Below are 27,767 nucleotides of genomic sequence, written 5' to 3'. Positions count from 1 at the left end.
AGTTTTCCTTACATGACATTACCTTAAACAGTTGAGAAAACAAACAAAACGCGGCATGTGGCTATGGCATTTGGTCAAATATTTTCCTTCTCATCTGATTTTTGACAAAAACTCAAACCAATATCAAATCCACATGTTAATATTTTCAGAGGAAATGTTTCTATCCAATTAAAATTCTAAATCACAAGAATTTTTATACAGAAAAAAATTCTTCAGGTAATATAGCCCATAATTATTCTTGGGAATCATAGCTTACCAAAATAGCAGTATTTAATAATCATTCTCAAAAAATACCAGGTTTTAACATTCAAACAAAACATAGCTGTTCATAGAAACATGTATGCCTCTGTATTACATACACACATTATGTACGTATCTTGCTTCATGCTTTGCAAGAAAATTGCTGCTGAGTAAGAGCAATAGGCTTTTATCTGCATTTCTATGCTTATTTCCATGCCAGGAGTAAATGAGACAAATATCATAATGCTCAATGTTAAAAGGAAATGCAAACCTGAGAGAATAGAAGTGGATTTGAAAATTTCAGTGAGATAACTGGTGGAGTTTCCGATGATATCAACAAGTAAAGCTGTAAAATCTAGGAAAAAAAATAGAGCAAGTTTACTATTGAAAAACATATTCTATCATCTCTACCAAGTCAAAAGTTCACTTTTATATATGATCATATTTTGGATATATGCTCATATGTGAAAAAGTTCAAAATATTTTAAAGTTCCAAAAGTTTTTGCTGGATGGGAGTGGACTGAAGAAGCCATGAGAATACTCTGCAGATGTATATTTCAAAGATGATATACGAAACAACACCAATGTACTTCAAAGTAAACTTAAATAGAATTTATCTGTTCAAGACTACATTTTAAGGTAATACTCTACTTAGTTTGCTAAAAGGTAGAAGGAGACCTAAGGCCGGCAGGCTTTGCCTGCTCTAACTGCCTGTCTGCCATGTAGGACTTTTCAGGAGGCATCAGACTGTCTCCTCTGAGTTTTGCTTCAGGTGTACTGATGCTGTTGTCAGCCCCCTAATTGGCTGGTGGTGGTGTGGTGATACCTGTGAGCAGTGACAGGTCAATGTTCTCACTTAGGGACTGATGGATATGAGCTGTATGGTGAGCCCTTCATTTTTACTCCTTTGGAGAATGCTCCAATCACCAATATATGCTGGATTTGAGGCAGAGAGATTCAAGATTCTCTCTTACTGTCCAAGGCAGACTGGGTCATTATGCAATATGGCTGTGAGATGTGTGGGTCCAGAAAAAGTTGTGAAAGCCACCATGGCTCATGTGTGGGGTCACCACATGTGGCGTGGAGGGGTTGGGTTCTGGTCCGCAGCTGCTGAGTTAATCTTGACAGCTTACATTAACCAGTTGTAGAATCCAAGTGCTGAAATGTAAAATACTATGATATCGGGGTGTGAATAAGGAGTATAGGTGAATGGCTTGCACAACAGCATTTCACACTCAATGAAACTGCTCTGTAAAGATGTTAGTCATTGATTTTCACTTCTGTTGGGCTCACTGAAGTTACTGGAGTCCATTGGTACAGAGAAGCCCTTGTTCATCTCTTGTGAGTTATATCAGGAGAGCAAAAGTGGCCAAGGTGATGCATTATACATTTCTAGTTGTCTCTCCTGTGCTGCAATTTGTATTCCAAGGAGGAAAGGGAGGGATTTCCACCAGGCAAACAGCTCCAGTCACTTGACTGATGACTCCATCCCAGCCTGACTGGCTGGGTGCAGCCACCTGAGACCAAGGTCATTGAGTTGGAGCAGCCACTCATCATGAGCTGTGGCTGTTGATCTCAGTATGGTGATGCTATTCACAAGGATGCAGTCTGCAGAACTCAGGCTACATCCTTCAGCTCCAAAGAAAATAATTCAGCTTAAACACATGCAATTGCCAACCTCTTCTGCGTACCTACCTGTCAAGTCGTTTGTCATGTTGTTCAAACAGTAACAGTAGCGCATAGGGAACTTGCCAGGGTCAACATTTTTCACATTAGAGACTATAGGGAGAGACAGAGAAAAAATCAGTACCTTGTTGCACAGACTGTGAGAGAGAAACCACCCCTGAGCAGAGCAAAGCACCAGAAAACTCACTGTTATAAATGGTGACTGACACTTTGTGGAAGGCGAATGAGCTGTAAGACGTGACACTCAGCAAAGAGAACAGTGTTTTGGTACCTACAGAAACACATGCCCATGCTATTAGCAGTTGAAACAAATTGTGACAACAGCATGTTCTGACTCTGCTCATGTAATGTCTAAAGGATTCCTGAGGTGCTGATACGATACAGCCGCCTCACACTCAGTTCTTTCTCATTTCCACTGAGGGAAGGATTATTTGTATTACTTTTTTTTTTTGTAATTGAAACCTATACTGGATTATAAAGTACTTTCTAAAGGCATCCCATAAGTAATTATGTTGTGGCTTTTATAAACTCCCACTAATTTCTTAGTTCTCCCAGGCAGACAGCTATCTCCATTATAAATGAGAAAGGGTAACGTGCTCCTAGAAGCAATTTTGGAGGCAGACAGCACTTGTTTACAGCTGCTCCCGCTAAGGCTGTTAGTGCTTTATCTCCTGCACTGCTGGGCTGACAGGCAGTGCCTGCCCAGCCGTGCCCCATTACCTCTGAGCGCAGAGCTCAGCATGCCATTCACCAGCTCCGTCAGGTTAATAGCAGCCAGGTCCAGGGACTTTGCAGGCAGCTCTGGAAACAAAGGGATTCATGAGGGCACAAGGAAACAGCTGCTTATATATGGTAGAAATCTTCCAGAATGGAAAAAACAAAATGAACAGAATGTGTACCAGAGTGCACAAAAAAAAATGCTGATGAAAAAAACAAAGTTCCTGGAGTGCACAGAGGAATCTGGAAAATAGCAAGATGTAGCAGCAGTGCAATGGCGGGCCAAAATTCAGGCCTGTCAGCTCTGCCCTTGATCATGCCCTTGAGCAGCTGCAGGACCTAGCCAGCCCTGGCGTGCTGGTGCCCCCTCCTGCTGGGCGATGGGTGTTTGCTGCCAGCAGAGCAGCAGATATCTCTTTGCAGGTCAGAAACAGCAGAGAAACTGCCCAGGAAATATTCCCCCTTCTCCAACCCTACCTAAAAATACAGATTTTGTTTTTTTTTTTTTTGCCTCAGTAGCTATATTGCCTCAGCAGAATAATTTTACTGTAGCCAGATAACACTTTTTGTTTTAACATGTTTTCTTTCTGTCGATTGTGCTTATTTGTTTTTCCCAAGTCAGAATTTCTGAAGATGTTCTTTTGCTTCCCTCCCATAAAGTCACACCAAAGCAGAGCAGTTTGGTATCTGTGTGAGAGAAGGATGATCTGTGTGTGCATGACAGAGAGAGGAAAAACAGAGCAGGAGGGAAAAAAAGCACAGAAAGCTGAGATGAGAACAAAATTGAATTTGTGGAGAAGTACAATTTTGCAATGACATCAGTATTGTTTATCAGTATTGGAAGCAAAGCTGGAAGAAGTGCTTGTTCACAGCATAGAAAAGAGGGAAGGGGAAACAAAAGGGAATTAAGAGCAGGGAAGGAGGGAAAGGAAAAAGAGAAAACAGATTAGATTTTGGAGGGGCAGTGGTTAACCTGGCCAGGGACTTGGATATGCCCTGGGTTAGGTGAGGGGCCCTTACAGCACGGGTGGGTCTGGGCTCACTGACTGTGCAGGAGAAGGGCCCATCTGCTGCCATCTCCATGCCCAGCACAGCAGCTCCCACTCCCATTTACACCCCAGCACTGCATCTCCTGCATCAACGGTGCTGCTTGTTACCTGCAGTAGCCAGCACTGCCACTTGCTTCTCTTTCTTATTTTCTCTTCTTATGCATGAAGCTGAAAAGTGAAGAAAGAGACTGAGGAACAGTTTTTCCTATTGAGACAGCAAATAACTCTCTGTTGAGCTTTCTGCTGTTGTTCATTATAGCTCAGAAACTGATGGACATCAGCACTGCAGAGCAGGCCAATGAGCATCCATTCATCAAGTGACTGAGAATAAGGATGTACTAAAGGACTTGCCAGATCCTTCAGCTGCCAGCTAAGGAAAGAAAACAGATTAAATGTCTGAGCTTGCCCCTCAAGACTCAAAAGAAAAACACAGTCGTAAACTTTTGTAGAGATCTTTACTAAGCTTGCACTGAACATTTGCTGCAAGGTACACGGTAAAATAAGGCCAAATCTAATCAAATCTTCCCAACCTGTGTGCGTATTTGTTATTCAAAGCAATCATAAAATTGAGGACTGTTCTCAAGAGCTGTGTTCCAGCAGGAATGAGCTGGAGCTGAGCTCAGGAGATTAGATTTGCTTTCTGGGATTTGCTTGGTGACCAACCGAGAAGAGCAGTGATTCAGACATCACAGGACAAGTTGAACCCAGGTTTTTGGAGTTTAGGTTCCCTATCCCACCAGTGGAGAGCTGAATGCGTCCAGAGAGTAATCCAGAAGGATCTCCAAATGGGGGCTGGCGCTAGCAATTGCTAAACCTCCATGTCCCTCTGAAGCTTTAGCTTCTCAGTCCATCCAAACTTCCCTTTATATATATATACAGATATATAGATGTATATATATATACATATATATACACACACACACATATATATGCGTGTGCACACACACACACACACACACACACACACACACATATGTAAAGAAGAAATACCCAGTAGACAGTCTCTGGTCCAGGGTCTGTAAGTCATGACTCCTCAGTGTTAACCAGCTGTATTAATGTATTAACAACCCTTACTTAATAAGAGCAAAATTTGGACTGACAAGCTAAGTGGTAGGAGCTTTTTTAACCCTTCTCTCTCTTTACTTATAAACCTTTCTGACTCCAGATTCTTGACATGGGATCCAAGAATAGACACCACCTGGTCTGTCCTGCTGTGTGGCACCAGGCCTGGAGCTCCAGCGCATCACCCTTACCTACACCGGGTGAAAGAAACAAGCCTGCCACAGATGTGGGAAGTGGGCTATGGGAGCAACTGGGAAAGACACACCTGGGTTGTTTTCTGGGGATCACCAAACCATAATCCTTACCTGTGCTGAAAACCAGAAAGAGACACAGAAATCCCAGGCTCATCTTTGCTGCCACATGCCAGCAGAACCACTGCATTATGGATGCTGACTTCCAGCAGGTTTGGCTGGTCTAGGAAAGAGAAATGCTCTTTGGTGGTGGTAAAGTTTGTGTCATTGTGCAATTTTGTCCAGCCCTTGACCCAGAACAATTTGACCATGGGAGAAATAATAGACCTTTGAGATGCAGAGAAAGATTGATGGTGGAAATGGCAAAGAAACATAAATCCCACAATCAGTATTTTCTGTGTACATGTGGGTGTCATGAATTTAGTAAGTAACTCTTGATTTTTGAGTCCTACATAGTTGTGGCTTTTCTGGAGACTTGCTAAGGTTGGTGATATAACCCTCTACTCTGACGGGATGACCTATGCCTAAATTACACTGACACATCAGGTGCCTAAATCCTTTCTGTAAAAACAAGATAAAATTTGCTTATGTTCAATCTCAGACCAGATGTCAACTGATTTTCTTTCCTGAAAAAAACAGAAATGTTGCCTGTCCAGTCATCCCTTATCTTGAATTTCTCTAGTTATTTTTACCAGGTTGTGTCCTGTGTTGCCTTGCCTAGCTGCTTGAGAGGTTGGTTAGGAAAAAAAAAAAAAGAAAAAAAAAGTTTATTTTCATGTTTTTCCATTTTTTAAATATTGGAACATGACAAATAACTTTGTAATTGTCAGAAAATGAGAGACCATATGAAAACTACTAAAAAAAAGTCCAAAATTTTCTTTGAATATCCTCTTGAAGTAGCTAATCTTGCAAGTATGCAGCAAATCATTATTTGAAGATAATACTGTTTGATTAGCAAACTATTATCATTATACTTAAAATATTTCTCATATTGAACTCACTAGAGAATTAACACATTCTGAAAATGTGTTAATCCGTACTTAGTGGCTCTAAAGAGACTTTTCCTTGGGATGATGAAGAAATACCAAGTGTTTCTGTGTTTGAAATGTTCATAGTTGCTTGTCTGATGAGTCAAAAGCATGTTAGCGCCAACTCTGCTAATTCAAGGGAAGCTCTGAGAGCTTTTAGGCAGTTCAACACATCTATTCAGCCCATCTGCCTAATCCCTTTTACTCAGCCTCAAGCCTGGACTCACCCATGGTTCTACACAGCATGTTCAGAAGGACTGAGGCAGAGAGAAAGCATTGGCCAAATCTCAGTCCCCAGACTGTACTCCGTCACCTTTCTGTGAGCTGGACTAATTATGCGTGGACAGAGTCCAGGGTCCCAGGGACTAGTCTAGCACCAATGAATCCTAAACTTGGCACTTCTTGAAACAATATTTGGGATCTGACAAACTACTAGACTACAGACCATGAACATGTTGCTGTCCTGGAAATCACAGGGCCTGACACCCTGCCTGGCAAGGCTATCCCCATTTCCAGTTTCCTGGTGTTATGAAGCTTGCCAGGACTTGCCAGGACTTTTTTTCATGGATCTGTGAACTCTGTAATTAGGGGAGACCATTATGTTAGCTCAAGCCTGCCCACATGCTGATGTGATGGGAGCAGTGGTGAAGTAATCTTTGTGGAGATAGGTATGAAATTATTCCACATCTCTGGGTTCTGCACAAGTTTAGCGGGTTTTTGTACCCTTTGGATTGGTTGAATGAAATAGAGAGGAGTTAGTGAGAGATACTCTGGAGTGGAGCTGAGTATGAGGAGGTTCAGGGATGTGGCTGTGTAGTATACAAAGAAGCCAAAAATATGTTTCTCCATTGTTTTATGCCTCTCAATACATTCTGCTAACATCGCTATGTCAGCTTTCATGGAAGAGCTTTCTCAAGGAAAATATTTCCTGCCAGAAGATCTTGTCTTTGTCTTCCATTTCCCATACCTGGACTTGACTATGCGCCAAAAATCATGTGTAGAAGTCGGAAAGCATTATAAAAACCTGAAGATAAACTCAAAACTTAGAGGAACAAGAGAAAAGGAGAAACTAGGGAACCTTGCCTGGTTCTTCTTCTGATCTCTCCTCTCAGCTCGCCTTATCTTCCTTCCAACACTACCAGCCGCCATCTGCCGAGAGAGACAGAGAGAGAGAGAGAGACTGCTTGCCAGCCTGGAGAGAGCATCAGCCTAGAGCGAGACTGCCGGCCAGCCTGTATAGTCTGGGACTGTGTGCATGAGGTATATCCTTTCTCTGATTTTTTCTCTTACAGGCTAAAATAAGGCAGCCTCTTGCAGCTAAACCAGAAGCCAGCCGGTTGGGTCGTGAGGGGAAATAACGGACATTTTGCATTTCAAAGACTCACCATCCTCCTGCAGCTAACAGATAACATTGTCGGAGAAACAAAGAGAAAATCTGCGTCTCCCCCTCCCGGCCCCCCCGCCCTTTTCAGTTACATCGATAAGGCACTCAAGTAGTTTTTTCACGGCGGTATCTTTTCCTCTGCTTCTATAAATAATCTTAAGCGTTTTTCCTAACTTTTCTTATTTTCCTCTTTTCCTTTCGCATCTCTCTAGCAATCAATTAATAAAAATCAGTTTTTGGTATTTACAGATAACTTTAGTTTTAATTTTGCTCAAGAGAATATTCGAACTTATAGTTCAATCTGCATCAAAATTAAGCAGATCTGAACGTTACAGGCTGTTGGAGAGAGAAGGCTTTGGGAGTTGGAGAGCTGAATGATCACGTAAAGGGAAGTTTGTAATTACATGTGTTTGGGAGCAGGTAATCTCGAGCAGCTGGTGCATCTACTTAATCAAGTGTCCTATTAAAAGGGAACTAGTGGGTTGTCTCTGAGGTCAGAAATAGGCTGATTCACTTATTTTTCAATAGAACATTATGCATTTGGATTGTACTATGAGAAGTGAATGTCTCCTTAGCTCTGCAAAATTTGCATTAGGATGAGCCACACCTCATGATGATGGCTCTGTGTTTATAGGCCACAGACCCTCTGAGCACATTCCTCATGACCTGTTCCCTTCACACAGGTGTGAGCAGCCTGCAGGGCCAGTGCTGTGTCTGCCCTCACTAACCCAAGGCATGTCAGAAGGAACCATGGCCAACAGAAGCGCTGCCACTCTACCATCCCTGAGGTGTGAGGCTGGTGAGCTGGAGGGTCCCTGCAGTCCTGAGTGGTGGAAAACTCCACATCTCTGCCCTTCGCAAGGATTTTGGCTGCATGGCAAGTGACAGACCCAGAGCTAGGAGGTGGGAGAAGAGGGATCCCCTGACCTATTTTCAGTCTGCCCCTACAGGTTGAAGGCCAGTGCTCATTCAGAGTTAGGAAACTTGATTTCTAGGACCTTCTTTGAGGAACATGGGCTTTCCTGGGTCACCAGTGAACCACAATTGGACTAACACCGAAATCCTTGGTAAGAGCATTTCATGGACTGATGTGCAAGCACAGCTGTTTTACAGAGGTTTGTAAATGAAAGGGTAGATAACAGAGAATTTCCTATCAAAGACCTAACTTGTTAGTGGTTTATTTAAACTGGCCCAGAGTTGTTCATGGTGGCAGGACAGGAAAAAGTCATCTGACAGAGGATCTGGTGCAGCAGGTGAGAGCAGGATCTAGAGAGAGCACATTCTTAAGAGACAAGGAAGAGGCAAGAAGATTGACACATGAAAGGACCATCTTACAAAGGATTTTAGAAGAGAGAGAGAGAGAGAAGAAAAACGGCTGTAAAATTACAAACAAAACAGAATGAGATACAAAGTTGTGCTTGGAAGCATTCCCTACACATTTGGAGACACTTTGTCTCTCACCTGAGTTGTCAGTTCCCTGCTGTCCTCCTCACTGAGCTTCTCCTCTGTGCTAACCAGCACACAGTTTTCCCCACATACAATGCTGATTTCCATCAGGAATTCAGAGAAGGCATTAGTGTGGCCATAGCACACTACAGACTCAACCAAGCAAAACATCTAATTATTGGGACAACAGCCAAACATCACCTGGAAGGATGGATCATGATAAGACAAATCCTGTTCTTCCTCTAGCAAAGAAATATAAAGTATGATTACTATGAAATAGAGAAAATCCTCCATTGAAGGGAGTGCTTGTATTGCCTGAATGCCGGATTTAGCACTGGAGTGTCCCCTGGCCAGTACAAGTTGCTTAAAAAGAAATTGCAGATAAAATCCTAATACCAAGGATATCACTCCACTGTGGACTACCCTTGCTTGTCATTTGGTAGAAACTTATTAATTTTTGAAGCATTAGCTTTTTAGCTGCTTCCTAAAATCTTTTTCCAGCATTAACCCTCTGAAATTTATGCTGCCCAAATTTCAAAGCCATGTGTGACAAAAATTTCCTGAAACTGCTGCCTGAAATACCTTATCTCTCAGCAATGTGAATATGAGTAATATTAACTCTTATGATACATATCACATTTGCGTTACTCTGGTTATTTGATGTCTAATTTTCATTTATCAGAGATGAGTTTTTATTACTTTGTAACTGTACCTCTCTTGAAGTGACACTACTGTGATGACTGAAATACATGTCCAGATTGCAAATATGAAACCCTCATTGTCCTCCAGCTCAAAATCACAAATTCCATTTCAAATTTCATACTGAGTTTCACAGGCACTGAAGGCACAGGTGCCACACAGCCGTGAGCAGGGAGACAAATCCCATAAACTGACTCAGAGAATGTTTTCCTTTCAAACATTTCTCTGATTCAGAGCTGAAGGTCAAGCCTTTGGTTACAAATTCCCCTTTACCTCTACTGGATATGATAATCCTCCTCTGTTTATTTTAAGCTGATTGATATTAGTAAAATTCATTTTACTTAGAAATGTTGATCCAGAATTCCCCAAGCTGCTGAATTTTAATTCAGTTCATATTACCTTTATACACTTATGAAGACCTCTTATTAAATACCTCTCTGTTACTCTGGTTAACAGCAATCTGAAACCAATGTGTTTATCAGTTTGCTTCAGTAGAACTAATTTTAAAGTGGCAGGTAACCATGAAGTTTGAATTGTTACCACTTTTCCTGTACAAACAGAGTGCAATCAGGTATCAAGTAGTTTTCTCATGTCTTCACGCTTAACAGAGCAGAACAGAAATTAAGAGAACAAAGAAATAAAAAAGGAAAGCCCTTGAGTATGAATTTCCTTACCTTCTTTCAGTTCCAACATCTAAAGGTCATCTCTCACTTTAAGCACACCATCATGCACCAGGTCTAAAGAAATATTTCAAGTTAATGTGAAAATATGCCCGTGTTACAACTGCTCACTTCATTACTTTGCTACAACTACTTTTTAAGATCAGATTTATTTGTGTGAGAATGCAATAAAATGCAATAAATATGCGTTTAATAAAAATATATTCCATTTGCTACATTTTCACTGAGCGCTAATAGCACAGCTGAAATAGTTTCCTCCAAGTACATGTAAACCACAGAGATCTGGAGTGTTTAATATCAACTTACCTGCCTTCTCCTGACAAAGATTATAATCTTCAGAGCCTATATAAAACTGGAGGTTATTGCCAGGTCTTAATAAACCCTTTGTGAAAAACCTCGAGTAGACAGGCTTGACAATCTTTCCTTAAAATCCTGTGAAAATTGTTATCTTAATCCCTGAAGGACTAACTAGAGGTAACACAATCATAAGCACACAAAGTGCCTGTTGAATCCTGCATGGAAAGGCTCTGTGGCAAGTCAGGTGGGGATTGGAAGCTCCTTTTGGCAGTAGAATTGAATTGTGGAGGATTTTTTTTCCCTTTTAAAGGAACAGCTCTTTTTACTGCAATTAGACCAATGCCACCTTTGATGGTGAGAGGTAGGCAAAGGTAAGCCCCTTTGGTAAAGCGTCAGGCACCTTTCAATTCAAATAAGGGACATTGTCAACATAACAGGAATGAAACCTGAAGTGTACGTTAAGTGTGAAACCTCAAAAGGAATAAAACAACAGTTAAAACAGAAAATTGCCTGGCATCATGGTTAAATGGTGAGGAAGGGAGAGAGAGATCTGGTCACAGCAATGACATAGGCAATTTCAGTGATGCTGAGTGATGTTAAGTAGTATCCAAGAGATGATCACTGTTGGAAACACTGGGTGAAATTCTGCTCCGGTGTAATCCTGTGGACTGCAAGTGATTCCTCTGAAATCAGTGAGTTTAGATACAACATAAAAGCCAATGGTCATGCATTCAGTAATTTCATAATTTCAACTTGTGAAATCACTCAAAACCTTGTACCAATTAATAAAAGGAAAGCTAAGTGGTTTCACAGTCAGTTTATGAAATCAAAAATGCTTTAGTGATCAGGTGTTGTTGAGTGGTTGGGCTGTGTCTCTATCTGCCAACAATCCTGCCTCCAACAAGAACTTCAGGTGCTGGAAGGCAGCTACAGCCACATTTAACAGAGCTATAGCGGATAAATAGGATGCTTACACATGTCTGTGCACATGCATGCACAATCATTGCTGTTTTCTTTCACTCTGCCTATCACAATAAAAATTTACACAAAACGGGATGTTATCACATCTAAAATTATTTAATTCTATATGGAAGTTACTGGTTTGATAAAAGGAAAATGTTTGTGACTCGTGACTAAAAGCTGCAGCTTGAGGAATATGGAAACACCTTTCCTTTGACAAAACTTACTTTTACTGACTTAATTACCAGTTGCTCAATATCACATCAAGAAGGCTGGAATGAAAGTCCTCTCTGTAACAGCTGTCAAAACCAGGAAAATGTGTGCACTGGGATCCGTTCCAGCCGTTTGATGTTTGGCTGTGAGGATAATTAGACTTTCAGCAGGTTTTGCCTCATGCTGTGTTTTACCCTGGGACTCTGTAATTTTAACTTTCTTCAGCTGCTGAGCAATGCTCAAGTGACCAGGGAGGGGACTATTATTCAGTCCCAACTTTGACTCTTGGGGACAATGCTGTGTTCTCACTCAGAGCATCCCTCTGAGCAAGCAGCTTTCTCAGGAGTATAGTCTTTACATGCCTCCTTTTTCCAGCATCCCTTTGTGTGGCAGCACTGTGTCCATAAATAGCATCCCAAAACCCAGAATGGGAAAAGAAGATGTTTTTAGTGTTTCTTAGTCCCAGAGTATAGGCATATAATTAATATAAATAACTGAATAAATGCATTCATTTGCTGAAGGTTGCACAGGCTAAGTCCATGCTAATGCAATTTAAATAAAGACACATTTAAGGAAATGCCTGTGATTTATCTGTAAAAGAGAGGACAGCATGGCAAACTGGTAAAGAGGGAGTAAGTGAAGTCTGAATGTTGGTGTTTTATCTCTCTGTGGTCTGAGAACACAACATGAAAGCAATGCACTGTTTCCACCTTCTGGCTTTTTATTACTACTTTAAACATGTTTAAACCCCCACATTTCTACATAGCAATGTGTGAGTGACTGCAAGGGCTCTACCCATATGTTCTTGTTGCCTAAGCCAGCATCACCAATCAGCATCCCCTCCCACCTGCTCTGTCCTGGTCTTCCAGTGCCCTCAGTACCACCACCCTCCACCCTGGCTGGGGTATGAACCATATGGCCCTAAAAATGAGCTGTGGTACATAGAGTGCTGTAATACCTAAAGGATCTTGCAAACCTATCTTATATGCCTAGTAGGAAAACATTTATCCAGCTGTGCCTCTTTCTCATCAGATGCTGACGTGTTATAGAGAAGGAAATCCTGTTTTTAAATAACAAAGAAGCAAACCTAACCCAAGCTTCCTCCAGGGGATTGAAGGTTTTTTTAGTTACACTTCCTTATGTGGTGGGAAACATTTCCGTGAAACCACCTTTGAGTAATTGTTTCATAAGCTTTGTTTAGAAAGTATCAATTGTGTACAATCCATTTGTTCTGAAAAAGCCTGACTGCAATTCAACACTTCCATTAATATTTTACAAAGTATTTAATTTATTTTATTAAGAAATGCACCAGTACTATAAAGTTTATTTTCATCTGAATTTAATTTCAGATGTTAGCAATATTCTTCTATTTTATTTATTTTTGCAAATGTTCTAATAAGAACAATTCCCTAAATGTAATAATGTTGATTTGTCAATCTTTTTTAGAAGAATAACTTTTCATCTCTTAAAAACTATATATAGAACCACAGAATCATTAAGGTTGGAAAAGCCCTCTAAGATCGAGTCCAACCATTAATCCAGCACTGCCAAATCCACCACTAAACCACGTCCCCAAGTGCCACATCTGCACATGATTACAGGGATGGTGATTCCACCACTTCCCTGGGCAGTCTGTTCAAGTCCTTAACAACCTTTTAATTGAAGAAATTCCTCCTAATATTATATCTAAACCTCCCGTGGTGCAACTTGAGACCGCTTCCTCTTGTCCTGTCACTTGTTTCCTGGGAGGAAGAGCCCAACCCCATCTGGCTACACCCTCCTTTCAGGGAGTTGTAGAAAGTGATAAGGTCTCCTCTGAGTCTCCTTTTCTTCAGACTAAACACCCCCAGCTCCCTCAGCCACTTCTCATGAGACTTGTGCTCCAGACCCTTCCCAGCTCTGTTGCCCTTCTCTGGATGTGCTTAAGCACCTCACTGTTTTTCTTGAAGTGAAGGGCCCAAAGCTGGACACAGCACTTGAGGTGTGGCCTCACCAGTGCTGAGTACAGGGGGACAATCACTGCCCTGGTCCAGCTTACCACACTATTGCTGATATAGGTCAGGATGTCATTGGTCTTCTTGGCCACCTGGGCACACACTGGCTCATGATCTGCTGCTGTGGACCAACACCCCCTGATCCTTTTCTGCTGTGAAGCTTTCCAGTCACTCTGCCCCAGCCTGCCGTGCTGCAGAGGTTTGTTGTGACCCAAGTGCAGGACCCAGCACTTTGCTTTGTTGAAGCCCAAATATATAGTTATAAAGATGTATTTACTCCCATTCAGGGAACTTTTTTCCCATATCAGAAAATATATTTAGAATTACAAATAATTTCTGCCCTTTATAAAATGTTTTCTTTAATTTTTCTTGTTAATATTTTGCTAAGATTCGAACTAACACCACAAAAGTTCCTGAAAAGAATGAGCATTAAACTTTATGAGCATTTACTTTTACTGTTTTCAGTAAGAATGTTTTGTATATTTATTTGTCTAAAGCAGGGAACACTTTCTTTTGAAGTGTGACATTGTAAAACTTTTATGAATTCAAGCATATTCTTAGGGGGAAAAAAGGAAAGAAACTGGAAAGGAGGCATGGAAATTGTGAAAATATGTGGTGATGAGAGGTATGATGTCCTGGTGGTTTTCTTAGTTCTCTCTGTGTTAGATATATCACACGAGATTTTTACAGACACATGTACTGCTGTGCTCTGCTCCTTTGGGGCTTCCAGAGATGTTTGCATGTGATCAAGCATGTGATTGGCTTTTGTATATATAGAGTCTTACAAAGCTTTGATTAGATACAGAGAAGTTGCAGCACTCCAGAACTTACTTAGAAAAAATATTTAATGACCTATCCAGTGATTTTTATTTCTGGTAGGATAAGTGTCAGACACGTAACTGATCCCATCAAATCTTCCAAAACATTCATAGTATATCTTACATCTTTTTTCATGGTTCCTGGTCTGTGTTCCACTGACCATCTACATCTGACATAAAGTAGCAGCAAAAAATCTGGGGTGCTGTCCCAAGTCCACTGGGCTACCAGCCATCATCTTAGAGGGCAATTCCTTTAAAGAAAATCTAGCTCTCCTGCTGCTCTGTGACATAGGACTTGGTTTTCCTGATTCAATCCCTTCCTGTGACCCAAGAGGATGCTTTATGCTGAGTGACCATTTTACCCTGGTGAGTCTTACAGAAAAGGATACACCAAGAAACTTCCACTCCTTACACTGTTGGTTGAGCTACAGTAGATGCATCAATTTTTACCCTTTCTAAACTGTCAAGTCTAAGTCTTATTCTGCTTGGGAGGGGGACAATTGTATAAGACCTCCAAAGTCCCATATAGGCATAAGCATAGCTTGCAGGAGAGAATAAACTCCTTGAATATAAGCAGGGCTTTGCCTGAGGATAGGTATCATATCTTGTTCCCATTCTAGAATCTATTTCTTAAAAGATCAGACCCAGTGCATTACTGAAATCTAGTGATTTGTCAGGCTTCTGTATTTATGTGCCACCCAAGGTAAATGTTAATGCAATACATTTCACTGCAGGTGAACAAAAGCTGAGTGATTCATCTATTGTGTCTGTGAAACACTCATTTAAATGTCATGGCTGAGGCTGCTGAGCAGCTGCTCTTCAGTTCAAGCTGGGACGTTCACTGCTAAGTCAGTAATGGTGATGTGGGGTAATGTCTATAAAAGTGAAGACTTTTGAAGTAGCCTCGTGTTTTCCTTGAAAAAAATGTAAGGAATAAAGAAAATACTACTGTTGTACATGGTCTTTAGTTAGGGCTGTGTGGAAAACCAAATCCACGATATTCTGAATTCCACACTCTGGTGCATTGTTTTTTAAAAAAAAACAAACTATCAGTCTTTGGAAAAAATGACAAAACTTGGCTGTAAGATCCTGGCACTCATCGTATTTCTTTTTTTTTTTTAATTTAAATAAGTTCATTTAAAACTAAAAATCTATCTCAAAAAGCACAACCTGATGTTGCAGCACTGAAGGATTTAATTATCCCCACTTTACAGTGATAGAGAAGTGAGATAAGACATGGAATAAGTTCTGAATAATTTTTTACTCACCACAAAAAAATAAAAAATCTTTTCCAAGGTTGTATTTCAAGTGTTGAGCAGAGCTGGTTCTTTGGTGACAGCCAGGAAGCTGAAGCCACAAGGAATGCCCTGAAGTTACCTCACTGAGTCCAGATATATTTCTGTGAAGAGATGATGCTTCACGTGTTTTTCTTCCTGTCTCATTCAGACACAAGACCATATAGAAATGCAGCAACAGAACCAGGGGCAGAATTCAAGCAAATTCCCTGCAGAGCTTATTCTGTTCACTCATGTGCCATTACTGTGTTCTCTATGTATTTTGTTTGCAGTTTCATAATATTTTAGCACATTAATGTTTCTAACATGAAGGCATTTTCCCCATTTTTAAAGCCATATAAGTTACATGGACACCAAATCAAAAGGAATCACAGATAGTGGGATCTGCTGGGTAGTATATTACAACAGGACTACCTGGGGAAGCCAGATAAAACCTACTTGTAACTGTGAGTTCCCTCCTGCCTAGACAAAGTCAAAAGGGTCTTTACCAATGTCTCTGCTAGGGACACATTTGACCATGTGTTCTTTGAATATGTGTGAAGATATCATGATTTAAATGAAAATAAATCCATCCACATCATAATTGAAATTTCTATTTATTAATAAGTGGTGCAGTTTTTAAAGACAGAACATAAAAAAATCAGTTAAGAAGTATTGTTTGCATAATATATTGAAATAAACATATTAAAGTTGTTCAAATATTGGACAGTGCCAGAATAGAAATTACACATACAGTTTAAAAATTACAATAAATAATATTATAAAGAGCACTAAAGGCCACTTGTATAAAAGTTGTGTTCCCTTGTCAGCCAGAATCTGAAAAGCATCTTTGTAGCATGGAGAAAATTTCAGTGAGCAAGGCACAAATACTAGTAATAATAAGATGCCATAACTAGAAAACAAAATGCAGTTGGCTATGTAAACTTCAGTCTCAGTCTGTTCTCGATGATGGAAACAGGATCCCACTTCCAGTGTTTTGTTTCACTTAACTTCAGAGGGAAGCTACTCAAAGCTAAATTGGGAAGGATCAAATCTTACAGCCTAAATAATCAGAAGCAAAAGTGATACCCAGGATCTTCATTCCCACAGTGCCCAGACTGAATCACTTCAAAATGGCCCCTTTTTCCACTGTACCTCTGAAAATGGTCTTCCAAAGTGAACACCCACATTCAGCTGGGCTCCTGAAAAAGTGATATCCCACTAAATTCAGAAAATTTAGGTTTGCCCCTGATGGGCACCTAAAGCTCAGGGGTGGGTCTGTGGGGTGCAAGGAATGAAGATCCAGCTCTTTCTCCCCTGCTCTGCAGTAGAGCAGGGCCCATTTAGTTCTTACCTAAGCAGATATAACACCTATGCAGCAACTGGGTTCGCAGCAGGGCCGAATTTGCTCCTTATTCTGCATTTTCTGGTGGCTTTAGACTGTGATTTTGCAGACTGGTTGGACCTCAGTGCTCTCCTGAAGGCCACAAGGCAGCAGCCCCACTATGCATGGGTACAGGTGGGGTTTAGTTGGTGGCACTCCTGGGCCAGTATTTGAAGCAGAACAATTTTAAACTATTTCCACTCTGAACCGTAACAATGCAGTAAAGTTACAGATAAAACCAGAGCAAATATAGCCAAAGTCATCTTAGGGACTTTTTAATCAATCTCTCCAGGTGTTGAATTCCCTTTTAATTTGATGAGAGCCAGACTGATTAATTCAGTGCAGGGAAAAGCCAAGGCAAGGACAACATCCATTACCTGACTAGATTTTTTTTAAAAGTACTTCTTAAATAGAGCATAAACCGCATTTTCTGTATCTGCATACTTCAACTAAAGATTCCCTTCTCCCTTAATCAAAATTCCCAGTTTTAGTCTAAAGTGAGGAACCTGAATTCATAATAATGCTGCAAAGAAAGGCACACAATGTAAACACAGATTCACCTTTTTGAAAACTTCCAGATGTGTGGCATTCGCTGAGGATTGAAATGTAGCCAAGAAAAATGTTTCCAGATCAGCGCTATCTTTCACAAGGAAATTCATAAGTAAAGGCAGATTAGTCAGTCCTGCTCCCAGTGCATCAGCCGGAGAAAGTTTCTAAGTGACTTCAAGGAGAACAGAGAAAAGCTCCACACTTTCTGATAATGAAAAGTATCTCAAGGCCTGAAATGAGTTGAGTCATCAAAGAGTGGATTCTAGTGGTTAACTCTCTTTTATGGTAACTCCAGGTAAACGAAGTGTTAGTGTCAGCTGAGGTGCTGACCCAGAGTATTGGTAGCTCTTAAACTGAAACTACATGGAAATAGAAGGTATAAATCTAATTCATTCCTATTGTGAGGACTACTGTTGACCCAGATAGCTCTCTCATATGACATTGTGAATTGTATGTGAAAACAGGTCCTGACCTTCTAAATGTTACTGGGGTCACACAATATTTAGTTTTGTCCTGTACCTATGGCAGGCACATAAACTGTAGTTCCAAGGTGGATGCATTCTCTGGACTCACCTGAATTACAGTCTGATGATGTTTTTGTGCACATCTCAAATCAGGGGTGGTCTCCAGATCTCTCCTGGCTGGTGACACCTTGACACGTTGTCTGTTGTCAGCACAGACAGCAGAGTTTATGCACGCCCTAATTCTAATCCAGATAAGGTAGAGGACAGAGTGCTGCTGAACACATCACCCTTCTGCACAAAGCCGTGACTGGCTTCACTGTGAAGAAGTGTGTATGAAAAAATAAATATTAAAATAAGTTAATCCGATCTTCCTTGTCCCATTTCTTGGGTCTTCTCCACAAAAGTCACAGATGTCTGCTGCAGAGGGTCTTGTTGAGTTTACCACTAGTGCTTTATAAGAAGAGGAAGACCTTATCTGGTCAGTTAGCACATGATGAAGTATTTTGTGATGTGGCTACAAATACCCGAACTGATGCATGTAGCAAATTGGTGATTACAGGCCTTAAGAAAAACAAACTTAAAGGCAGTTCAGTTGCTAAGTGTACACAGTGCAGGGCAGTCCAAATCCTCCTTTCTTTGGGGCTGCACTCTGTGTGCAGGCAAAGACTCATCCAAGTCTCTGCTCTTGCTTGGATTTTCTCTTGAGAAGAACATACCTTCACAATAAGGCTATTTTTGGATTTTCAGTCAGGTTTAATATTGAGAAAAGATTCCTTCTATATCACCTAGCATGGAAGAGAATAGAAACCTGAACTGAAGAATTTAAGTGGGAATTGCATGAGGAACTGCATGGCATAGCCACTGTCGAAGACAGTCACAAAAAAGATTTCTCAGAATGCACCTGCATTTCAGTTGCCTTGATTTTGATTGCTCAGATCTAGAAAGCATTTTAAGAAGGACCAAACTCATATGAAATCAGTAGGAATTACAGGTCCTTGACAAATAAGAAAAGTGAAGCAGGCTTGTCTAGCATACACTTGCACCAATTGCAGAAGTGTAGCAATGTTAAAAACATTTTTGATTCTTTTTCGTTCTCTTGTCATGTGAGGGTTAAATCTCACAAGTTGCCACAGACATCTCATACTACGTCAGAAAGACTGCAGCAGGTGCAATACAGGTATTTCCAAGAATCACCAATGGCCAAAGAATTCTTCCCAATATACCAAATTATAATGAATTATGCTTTTGTCAGTTAGTTTTATTCTCTGCAGATTTAGCCACGAAAATTGACCAAACACAGATTATCTTTCATATCAATGGCTATTCTATCAATTAAGTAATTACCAAAATTGTGCCTCATGTCATCATAGTCACTGGCCTCAGAATAACTCCATGGACTCGGCTCAGTCTTCAAAGGCTGTAAATGGTCTGCATTATTTACTCCAGTAACAACAGCAATTTGTTCTCCCTGAACATCTTTCCCAGAAGGATGCATCATGATTTAGCAGAAGAAGCAGATGAAGTAAAAAGATCCTAATCCTTTAGATGTCTCTTTCAATAGAGAATAAATAATGAAGATGAGGGCAATGCCTACATCTGGAAAGGAGCAGAAGCTCCCTGGACAGAATGACTGTTGTGAGATGTCAACAATACTGAGGAAATAGACATGACATTTACTATGGTGGGCAAAATCCAACAAAATATCATCTATTGAAATGCACCGTATCCAGGGCTGTGCAATGCCCAGTGAGTACTGGGAAGTCCAGTAACATGTTCTTGTGCTCTGACTGGCTGTGCCAAGGATGCTCAGTTATGCAGCTGCAGTATAGTACAGTCACTACAGAAAGACCTCTTTCTAGCGTCTTATATGGGCCAAATTCTTGTGTCTTTTTTTGGTCAGTGCTCTGGCCATTGTGTGGAGTGACAAGGGCCATTCTTGGCAGGAGGTGGGTAAGAGCCGTGGCAGAGAAGCTGCATTTTGGATCACTGGGGTAGAGATGAAAGTCTTCCCACTGACTGTGGGTGTCTCTGATCATTTGACCTCTCAGCAAGTCACTCTCTGCTCCCTGTGAAGCTGGTAGAAATTTGGTCATTGTAGATAATTGAGTTAAAGGTGAGATTAGTCTCATCATAAAGTTGACGTGGGCCTTCGTTCTTGTACCATGTGCTCACTGACTGTCCTACCTAATTTCCCACCAGCTATAAAGAGTCATCAAACTTGAAATCAAATGGATGCTGTTTCATGGACACCTCAAATGACAGCAGGTAAGACTTACTAGTTTATAGGTACTACATTTCCACTGGGGAGATAATTGACTCATTTCTTCTCAGTGGGTTGAATGAGTTTTCTGCTCTCTCTCAACATAATATCCAATTTCCATGAAATGAATATTTGGTTGAGGCCTAGGGTATATACTTACCCCTCTGTTGCTCAGGGACAGGTGACAAAAATGGTGTTTATTTATTCATATATTGATCTTAAATATGACACACATTCATGGATTTGGAGCAGTCCATTTCCAAGAGAAGCAGTAAACACAGAGGAAGAGATCCTGGCAGTGTCCCACACTGAGGTACTTGTAGGGATAGAATATTGATATTCTGTACATCCGAGGAGCTCAAAGCACTTGGCAAATATTAGTCAATTGAGCCTTACAATCTGTGTTTATGCATGGAAATATAACTCACAAATAACAGGTTGGGAAACTGAGGCAGAGTTACATTATGCATCTTACTTAGCAGCACTTAAGTCAATAAAAGAATGGAATATATAAACCAGGAGTTCCCTACATTGACTAACCTTATTTACGTAACAGAAAGAAAATTTGGCCCTGTAAGTAGCAAATCGACTTAGCAAAAGATTTTCTATAAAATAGCATTGTAGTCACACTTTGAGCAATTTTGTAAACACTAGTGAAGATTTTCAAAGTAGTTTGAGGGATGTATATTTACATTTTGCAATAGATAAATAACTATGATCAATTGGAGGAGGTGGCTTTGATGATTTAAATTCTACCCTTAATTTAATTTCACCATTGTATTCTTGGGTAATGATATAAGAAATCACATGAGAATAAGGTCATACTTTCAATAAGGTCATACTTTGACTCAGCTTTTTTCCCTGCTTTTGATATTACAAGTTCTTGGCTAGGTTGATTAGGGATTGATTGACTTATACTGGAAAATGATTCATACATTATGTTTCCACAAAGGGATATTGCTCCTGAAAAGGTTTTTACTTTGCTGCTCTGTTTACAAAATGTAGCAAGGACCACTGTATCTTTCCTGTTACCAATTCACCATAGTTGTATTGAAGAGTATCAGATAGATATGTATCATAGAAGAAATCAGCTGTACCATTTATATAGGGTAAAGTCATGCAAACCATGCTCAAAACTAAGCTCCTTAGTTTTGGTAGCATGAAAAAAACTGCATTATTAAATTGTATGAAATGGTGCAGAATGACTACCACTAATATCACATGCATCTTATGCAGCCATTGGTGTTTTGAACTAGTAAGCTTTGGGTGTAGAGTAAGTGAGATATACAAAGTATGCTAACATTACATGGAGAAGTCAACCAGTGACTGCCCACATACGCATTTTTAAACTGGCTTGTTCGAAGGGGTCCATATTGAATCTGAAATCCCATCTCCTGTAGAGGACAAAGGCATGGAGCCACTCGGTGTGAAAGGGTCTGTGTCTGTATCTGTTTCCCCCTCTGCTAGGTAGCGTTTCTCTCTCATCCATGCCGATCCCCCGCTGGGGCCAAACGGGAAGTCATCTCTCTCTTGGGAGATACTGAAGCCACTTGGGGAACGCTCAAGTTCCTCATGGTTGACAGAAAGAAGGGACAATGGAGTATCACTGTCTCTCGTTAGGCTCCTTCTCTGCCTTGGAGACACCTTATCTGAGTAAGGGCTCTGTAGGTCTCCTTGGGAGTGGTAGCTAACCTGGGAGTCCATCAATGTAAATATAGGCAGAACTGTTGGCCTTTCTGCATACGAGGTGGAGGAAGGTGTGACTTGCAGTTTGCCAGAGTTTTGCCCACCTATTGATAAAGGTTGTGAATGAGTCGTATGACCTCGTGCTGAGAAACCATAAGGACTGACTTTGTTGACAGGAACCTGCTGGAAATTGTAAGGAGTTTCACGAGCACACTGCTCAGTGTATTTGTATATTATTGTTTTTAATTCAGAATATTTGTTTTCTTCTCTCCTCTCCTTTGCAGGAGAAGCAGTTTCTTTCAATGGACTTATCTCAGCAACTTGTATTTGCAGCTGTTCCATATGATGCATATGCATATCAACAAGAAAATCCAGTTTCTTCCCCATGTCATTTACCTGAAAAACACCAAAGTCATGATAATGCCTCAAGTCAGTTGTTCAGCAAAAGTCCCTTATTTCATACATGCACTGTATATTGGTCATGAAAGTAATTATAGGATAATCATGACCTTCCTTCACAGGCTGGGCTGCCGTGGATGCCAGCTTATCGTCCGACTGCCTCAGAATGAGAAGACTCATCCCTATGAACTGGGCCAAAAAAATTCTTAGTGTTGCTGGTTATTTAACAGTCCAGTATCCAGCAGCAGTCTATAACATTATGACTGTCTTGATACCATATGGTAAATAGCCATTACCAAACCACAAGATATGGAACTACCTTTGCATACAGACTTACTCTCCAATTCTTAATATTCCCACAACATCAGGGTTATGTATCAGGACTTATTTCCTTTCTCTTTTGATAGGCCCCAAAGGTATCTTTGGGAACAATAACTTTGAGTGCCAGACTCTGCAAAAGAAAGAGTTGCTCACAACAGAACACCAGATGTGATGAGTATGGAGTTCAAGGGAATGAAAAAGTCCCACTTAAACATCATGGTTAGGATCTGCTGCCATATATAATGGTATTGATTCAAAGGGCTTCAAAATGCACACTTCCCAGGTAAGTAAATTCTTTCATGAAAAACTAACAACCAACTATAGAATTCTGTCTGGGTCAACCAGAGTCATTCAGAATTTAAGTCAGCTCCATCATTTCTGTACAAGCACCTCAGCCTCCATGATTGTCATGAATTTACATACCTGTCTTTCAACTTTAACAAATTTGCCCATCATACTTTGGTCTTCAGTATCTGCTGTAGATGCTTTGGCTACATATGGTTCATTTCTATAAAGAATTAATAACTATTAGTGTTCAATTTTTTTTTTTTTGCATTACAGTAAGCAATTTATATCAGAAAAAAATTTAACATCTTGGTGATATATAGATTCTTGGAGATCCTAAATTTAGTTATTTATCAGAAAAACAGAAGTAAAAATTCTTTGTGATTCTAATTCAGGTCTAAAAATGTACTCTTGATTTTTTTTCAGTAAAACAAAAGCAAAAAAATGTTCAAAAAAAGTTGAAATTACTCTCTAACTTGGTGTAATAATTTCAGGTTTGTGAAAAATACTGAGATTGTGCAATTAGTGGGTCTACAGATGGCCATGTGTTTTCAAATCTAATTCTTTATAATTAGTGTATTTAGAGACTGACTCTGAGTTCCAAGGATGAGTGTGGCTTTTTTCTCGATTTCATTAAACCAAATAATAAGTGGCAGAGACTGGAAATGCTGAAAAGAGACAGTCTGCCCTGGGGATTTAAAGCAGATTCCAGAATATGTTTTCATCTATGCCATTTCCTCCTGCCTGTCCATCATTATGGACAAACTTCAGGAGGTAAGAAGATGATCTCTAACTAAATAATTTTGATTTACCATTTCATGGTATCTAGGCTGTTTGTGATCAAGTTAAACCTTTATCAAATGGTTTCTAAACCAACCTCAAAGGAATCTATGTCTTCCCATAGCCTGTGTCAAAGTCTAGAAAAACAATTTTCTAAGCACCTGCTCTTTGACATGAATTGGAACAAATATACTCTAAAACTTTTAGCAGGTCCAGTTCTTCTCTTTCTGAAAAAAATCAAAAATATAGCCGAAAACATATCTTAGTGGAGTAGAACCTACAATTAAAATGTGTCAGATTTTCCACACTGGGTTACTGGTGATATGGGTTCATTCCATTTCTGCAATCTGCTTTGTTTCCCAAGTGATCACTCCCTCTTGCACAAACTTAGGCCTCCATCTTCACATTTATGTGGGTTCAGTTTTTTCCCTGGGTGGAAAATTTATCTTCTGTAAGATTGCTTTTGTTCTGAGCAACTACAACAGCTTTGGGGACAGATTGTTGATGGTCTTGTGTGGTTCTTGATGGGTATTAATTGACAGATTGATAGTTGTAAACAACAGAAGAAATGTCATTTATTATTGAATTTTTGCTATCAGGAATGCAGCAATACAATAATATGCTGCAACTTTCACATCCAGAAACCTGGTATTACAATCTATTTTGAGGATCTCTCACCAGTCATCGCTTTAAAAGCAGCAGCATTAAAAATCTTTGCTTGTCATTTGGGGGGAGGTGGTCGGGAGGGGGGTGGGGCACACAGTGAAACTTTTTTCACTTCAGGAAGATAACTAGTTTACTTTCAAACTATTGTTGATTTTTATCAAGCTTTTAAGTAGGTCTACTAATTGAGTATTAGAAATTCAGCACATCAGCAATCAAATCCATGTATTGAAATGAAAACCATATTTCCAAACCCTGGAGAAGCTGAACTAGACAAATAAGAAGCCATTGCTTAGATTTCCATCACACATTGTTTTTAGGGAAGCTTCTGACTTTCTGGCTCAACATTTACCCATATGTATATCTTACAGCAACATATCCTCTTAGTATCATTACTATAAAAGTGGATTAATAAAGGTCATGCTTATTGGTATGAAATAACTTTTTATTTCTGTGTTGGGCTGTGCTAAATACTAGGCATAAAAAAAAATCACCTGGGAGACTGTTGTGAAGGGTAAGAAAAAGCTCCTCCCTTTTGGGATTTCTTATGCTTGGGAGTTGATGGAGGTCCAGGTGTAAAAATCATATCTACTCTGAAAAAAAGAAAAATTCAACTGCATAAGTTCATCTCCAAATGCTAACACATGACAGAATATGCTATGCATCTCTGAAGCAAAGACTCAAAAAGGAAGCATGTGTTGGTTTGGTAATATAGTGAGGGTCATAGCATGTTTGTTCTATTCTGGGTCCACAACCAATACAATGAATTGTAATTTACTAATAGTATAATGGCAATTAAGTAATTCTCTAGCTCACAGTTTCCAAACTTCGACATGTGAAACACATGACTTACTTTAATTCATATGAACTAAACAGTGTGATTGGCAAAAAAATCTCCAATAGCTGCTCTGAAAAATGTCAGGAGACCCATCAGGTTTTGTGCTGGATAATGAAGACCAGAACTTGCTGAAAGGCAGAATTCCTTAAAATCTTAATAAACCAATGACATTTTGGCAGCTGCTGTATCTATTTTTCAGCAATATTTTTATCTTTACCAATTATCCTTTTGGTTTGAAAAATGTAACTTTAAATGAAGTTTTAAAATGAATCCTATTTGACCTCTTACTTGACACAAAAGCAAACGGATTTTTTGAAAGGCACCAGAACATTTAGTAGCACTCTTTTACTATATCAAAATATTCTTTCATTTGGCATATCCAGCTTATCAGGTGCAAGCAAATCTCTGTTCTTTCAGCCCACATCCCACACTGATGAGATACCAGCCAGCACTAGTCCACAGACCAGCTGTCGGTACTATCAGACAATCCATACAGGTACATGACATGGCTTCACTGTGCCCCATGAAGTTTTCAAAATGGGACTTGAAAAAGCTCAGGGCAAGTCTCACAAAGCTAGCTAGATATTGGTTAGGCCCCCAAGCCATCAGTCCATGTCTCATCAAACTCCTATGGCATCTTGTTATTCATAAACTCAGTGAGTAGGACTCACCTCCCTATTTTTTTCTGGTTACAATCAGTGGAAATCCAGTCAACACAGTGAAGATTTGTGGGACAGTAAGGGAGATTCAGCTGATCACATGAATGAATCTGGTTTAAACAGGGATTAACTGGGCCATAAAGCACAATTGTGCTGATTAGCTCTCTGTTAACTATAAGAGGAATCCTCACATGGCTTTGCAGGATACATGCAACATATCCCAGGATACATGCAACATAGCTGCTGAAATTTTGCAGTTCTGCTGCTGGTGATACTTTAAGACACTGCTGAGCTGAACATCACAGGGCTCAGGCTGTGCTGTGCTTCTTGCCATGATTGCCTGGAATGTGACTTCATTTCCCAAAGCTCTGCCACAACCACTGGGTGAGATGGACCTAATCATGTCAGTCACTTTTAGTGCTGCTAGGAGTCAAGAGAGTATCTGAGAGGTGCTCTGTTGTCCAAAATCAGGCAACCTCAGTCTGAGGTAATAGAAAAATCTCTAGTATAGGGCATATAGACCTTACCAAAGATAGGTGAAGATTTCTAATATCGGGAGCACTCCTCAACGTCCTGAGCTCAAAATCTTATTACTGCATCTAAATCTAAGCTCATGTGATGCAGAGGTCATTTTATAGAGTGACAATGGTGTGTTGTGGTACATAATTAAAGAAAGAAGTTTTTCTAGAGCAATATGGTTAGGTAAGAACCAGACATTATACACTTAAAAAAAAAATAATATCCTTGTTCGAAATCTGAGCCAGTGGTCTCTTGCTGCAGTTATCCCTCTAGCTCTTCACTTGCCTTTCTGCTTTGGGAAAATGTTTTCTTACAGAGCAGCTACACTATGCCAAGCCATAACTTCTGGGTGGCCCTGTACACTAATGGGTCAATTGTGCCTTTATTTTGCCAGCAAAACTACACATTTTTCCCGTTAACCAGAAGATTCTTACCTTGCCTGAAGGTATTTTATTCTGGAAAGCATATCAAGGTGCCCTGCGGAGTATTGCTCTATCACATCCTTTACATCATAAGGCCTCAAAGTCTCCTTGAATTTTTTTTTATAAAGACGAAACTGTAGTATTCTGTGTAATAAACAGAAAAAAATATTATTTCTTATATAAATTCCATCATGATAATTTCAGTTTCATCAAATAATTGATAAATATGCTGGGCATTTGGATATTGTGCACATTATTTCCAAACAAGACAATAAAATAAAAGCAGAAAATCTCTAACATCATACCATATCTGGAAATATATAATAATTGCCTTTTATATTTAATAGGTTAAACCAAAAAGGTTTAAAGCTACAGCATCATATTGGAGTTTGGTTTTTAAAAACACAGGTTATGGGAGATTTTGAAGCTGTGAAGTTTAAGCTGATTTTTTTAATGCTTCAGCCTATTATAAAACTAATTTATAGTATATATAATGCTGAATCATTTTCATCTTGGTCATTGTGCACCTGGGAGAGTTTTGGATAGGAAATGCTAACTAGATACAAATGTGGAATTTAGCAGCAGTTCAAGTTGTGAAGAGAAGAAAAATTGTTACAATTGCCTGAAGTGTCCTTGGAAAAAGCATTATTGGTGTTGTTGTAATGATAATAACATAATTGCTGTTATTATTGCTATAATTATAAAATGGCCTAGTAATTAGTAACAGAATTCTTATATTAAGGACCACTGCTGGCTAGAGCACTTGAAAAACAGTTTGCATTCTTTTTCTTCTTTCTCCT

At 39.8% G+C, this 27,767-nt stretch overlaps 2 protein-coding genes across 2 annotated transcripts in view; both read right to left on the bottom strand.

The window, feature by feature from the left end:
- HHLA1 (HHLA1 neighbor of OC90) overlaps positions 1-19,630 on the bottom strand; it is a 29,440-nt gene extending 9,810 nt beyond the window's left edge. The window contains exons 1-10 of the mRNA XM_071554241.1: positions 19,480-19,630; positions 13,691-13,881; positions 11,819-11,855; positions 8,819-8,880; positions 5,060-5,168; positions 3,801-3,860; positions 2,647-2,727; positions 2,114-2,197; positions 1,936-2,019; positions 512-595 (exon numbers count right to left, since the gene is read on the bottom strand). Of these exons, the coding sequence (XP_071410342.1) occupies positions 512-595; positions 1,936-2,019; positions 2,114-2,197; positions 2,647-2,727; positions 3,801-3,860; positions 5,060-5,168; positions 8,819-8,880; positions 11,819-11,855; positions 13,691-13,881; positions 19,480-19,630 (943 nt within the window). The remainder of the gene's footprint in view (positions 1-511; positions 596-1,935; positions 2,020-2,113; positions 2,198-2,646; positions 2,728-3,800; positions 3,861-5,059; positions 5,169-8,818; positions 8,881-11,818; positions 11,856-13,690; positions 13,882-19,479) is intronic.
- Positions 16,346-27,767, bottom strand: part of KCNQ3 (potassium voltage-gated channel subfamily Q member 3) — a 200,667-nt gene continuing 189,245 nt past the window's right edge. The window contains exons 12-15 of the mRNA XM_071553824.1: positions 26,980-27,111; positions 25,024-25,122; positions 23,225-23,309; positions 16,346-22,477 (exon numbers count right to left, since the gene is read on the bottom strand). Coding sequence (XP_071409925.1) covers positions 21,740-22,477; positions 23,225-23,309; positions 25,024-25,122; positions 26,980-27,111 — 1,054 coding nt within the window. The 3' untranslated portion in view covers positions 16,346-21,739. The remainder of the gene's footprint in view (positions 22,478-23,224; positions 23,310-25,023; positions 25,123-26,979; positions 27,112-27,767) is intronic.

This window comes from Pithys albifrons, chromosome 4 (assembly GCF_047495875.1).
Source record: "Pithys albifrons albifrons isolate INPA30051 chromosome 4, PitAlb_v1, whole genome shotgun sequence".
NCBI lineage: Eukaryota > Metazoa > Chordata > Aves > Passeriformes > Thamnophilidae > Pithys > Pithys albifrons.
The sequence above is the reverse complement of the archived record's forward strand: the minus strand, read 5'-3'. Positions and strand labels throughout refer to the sequence as shown.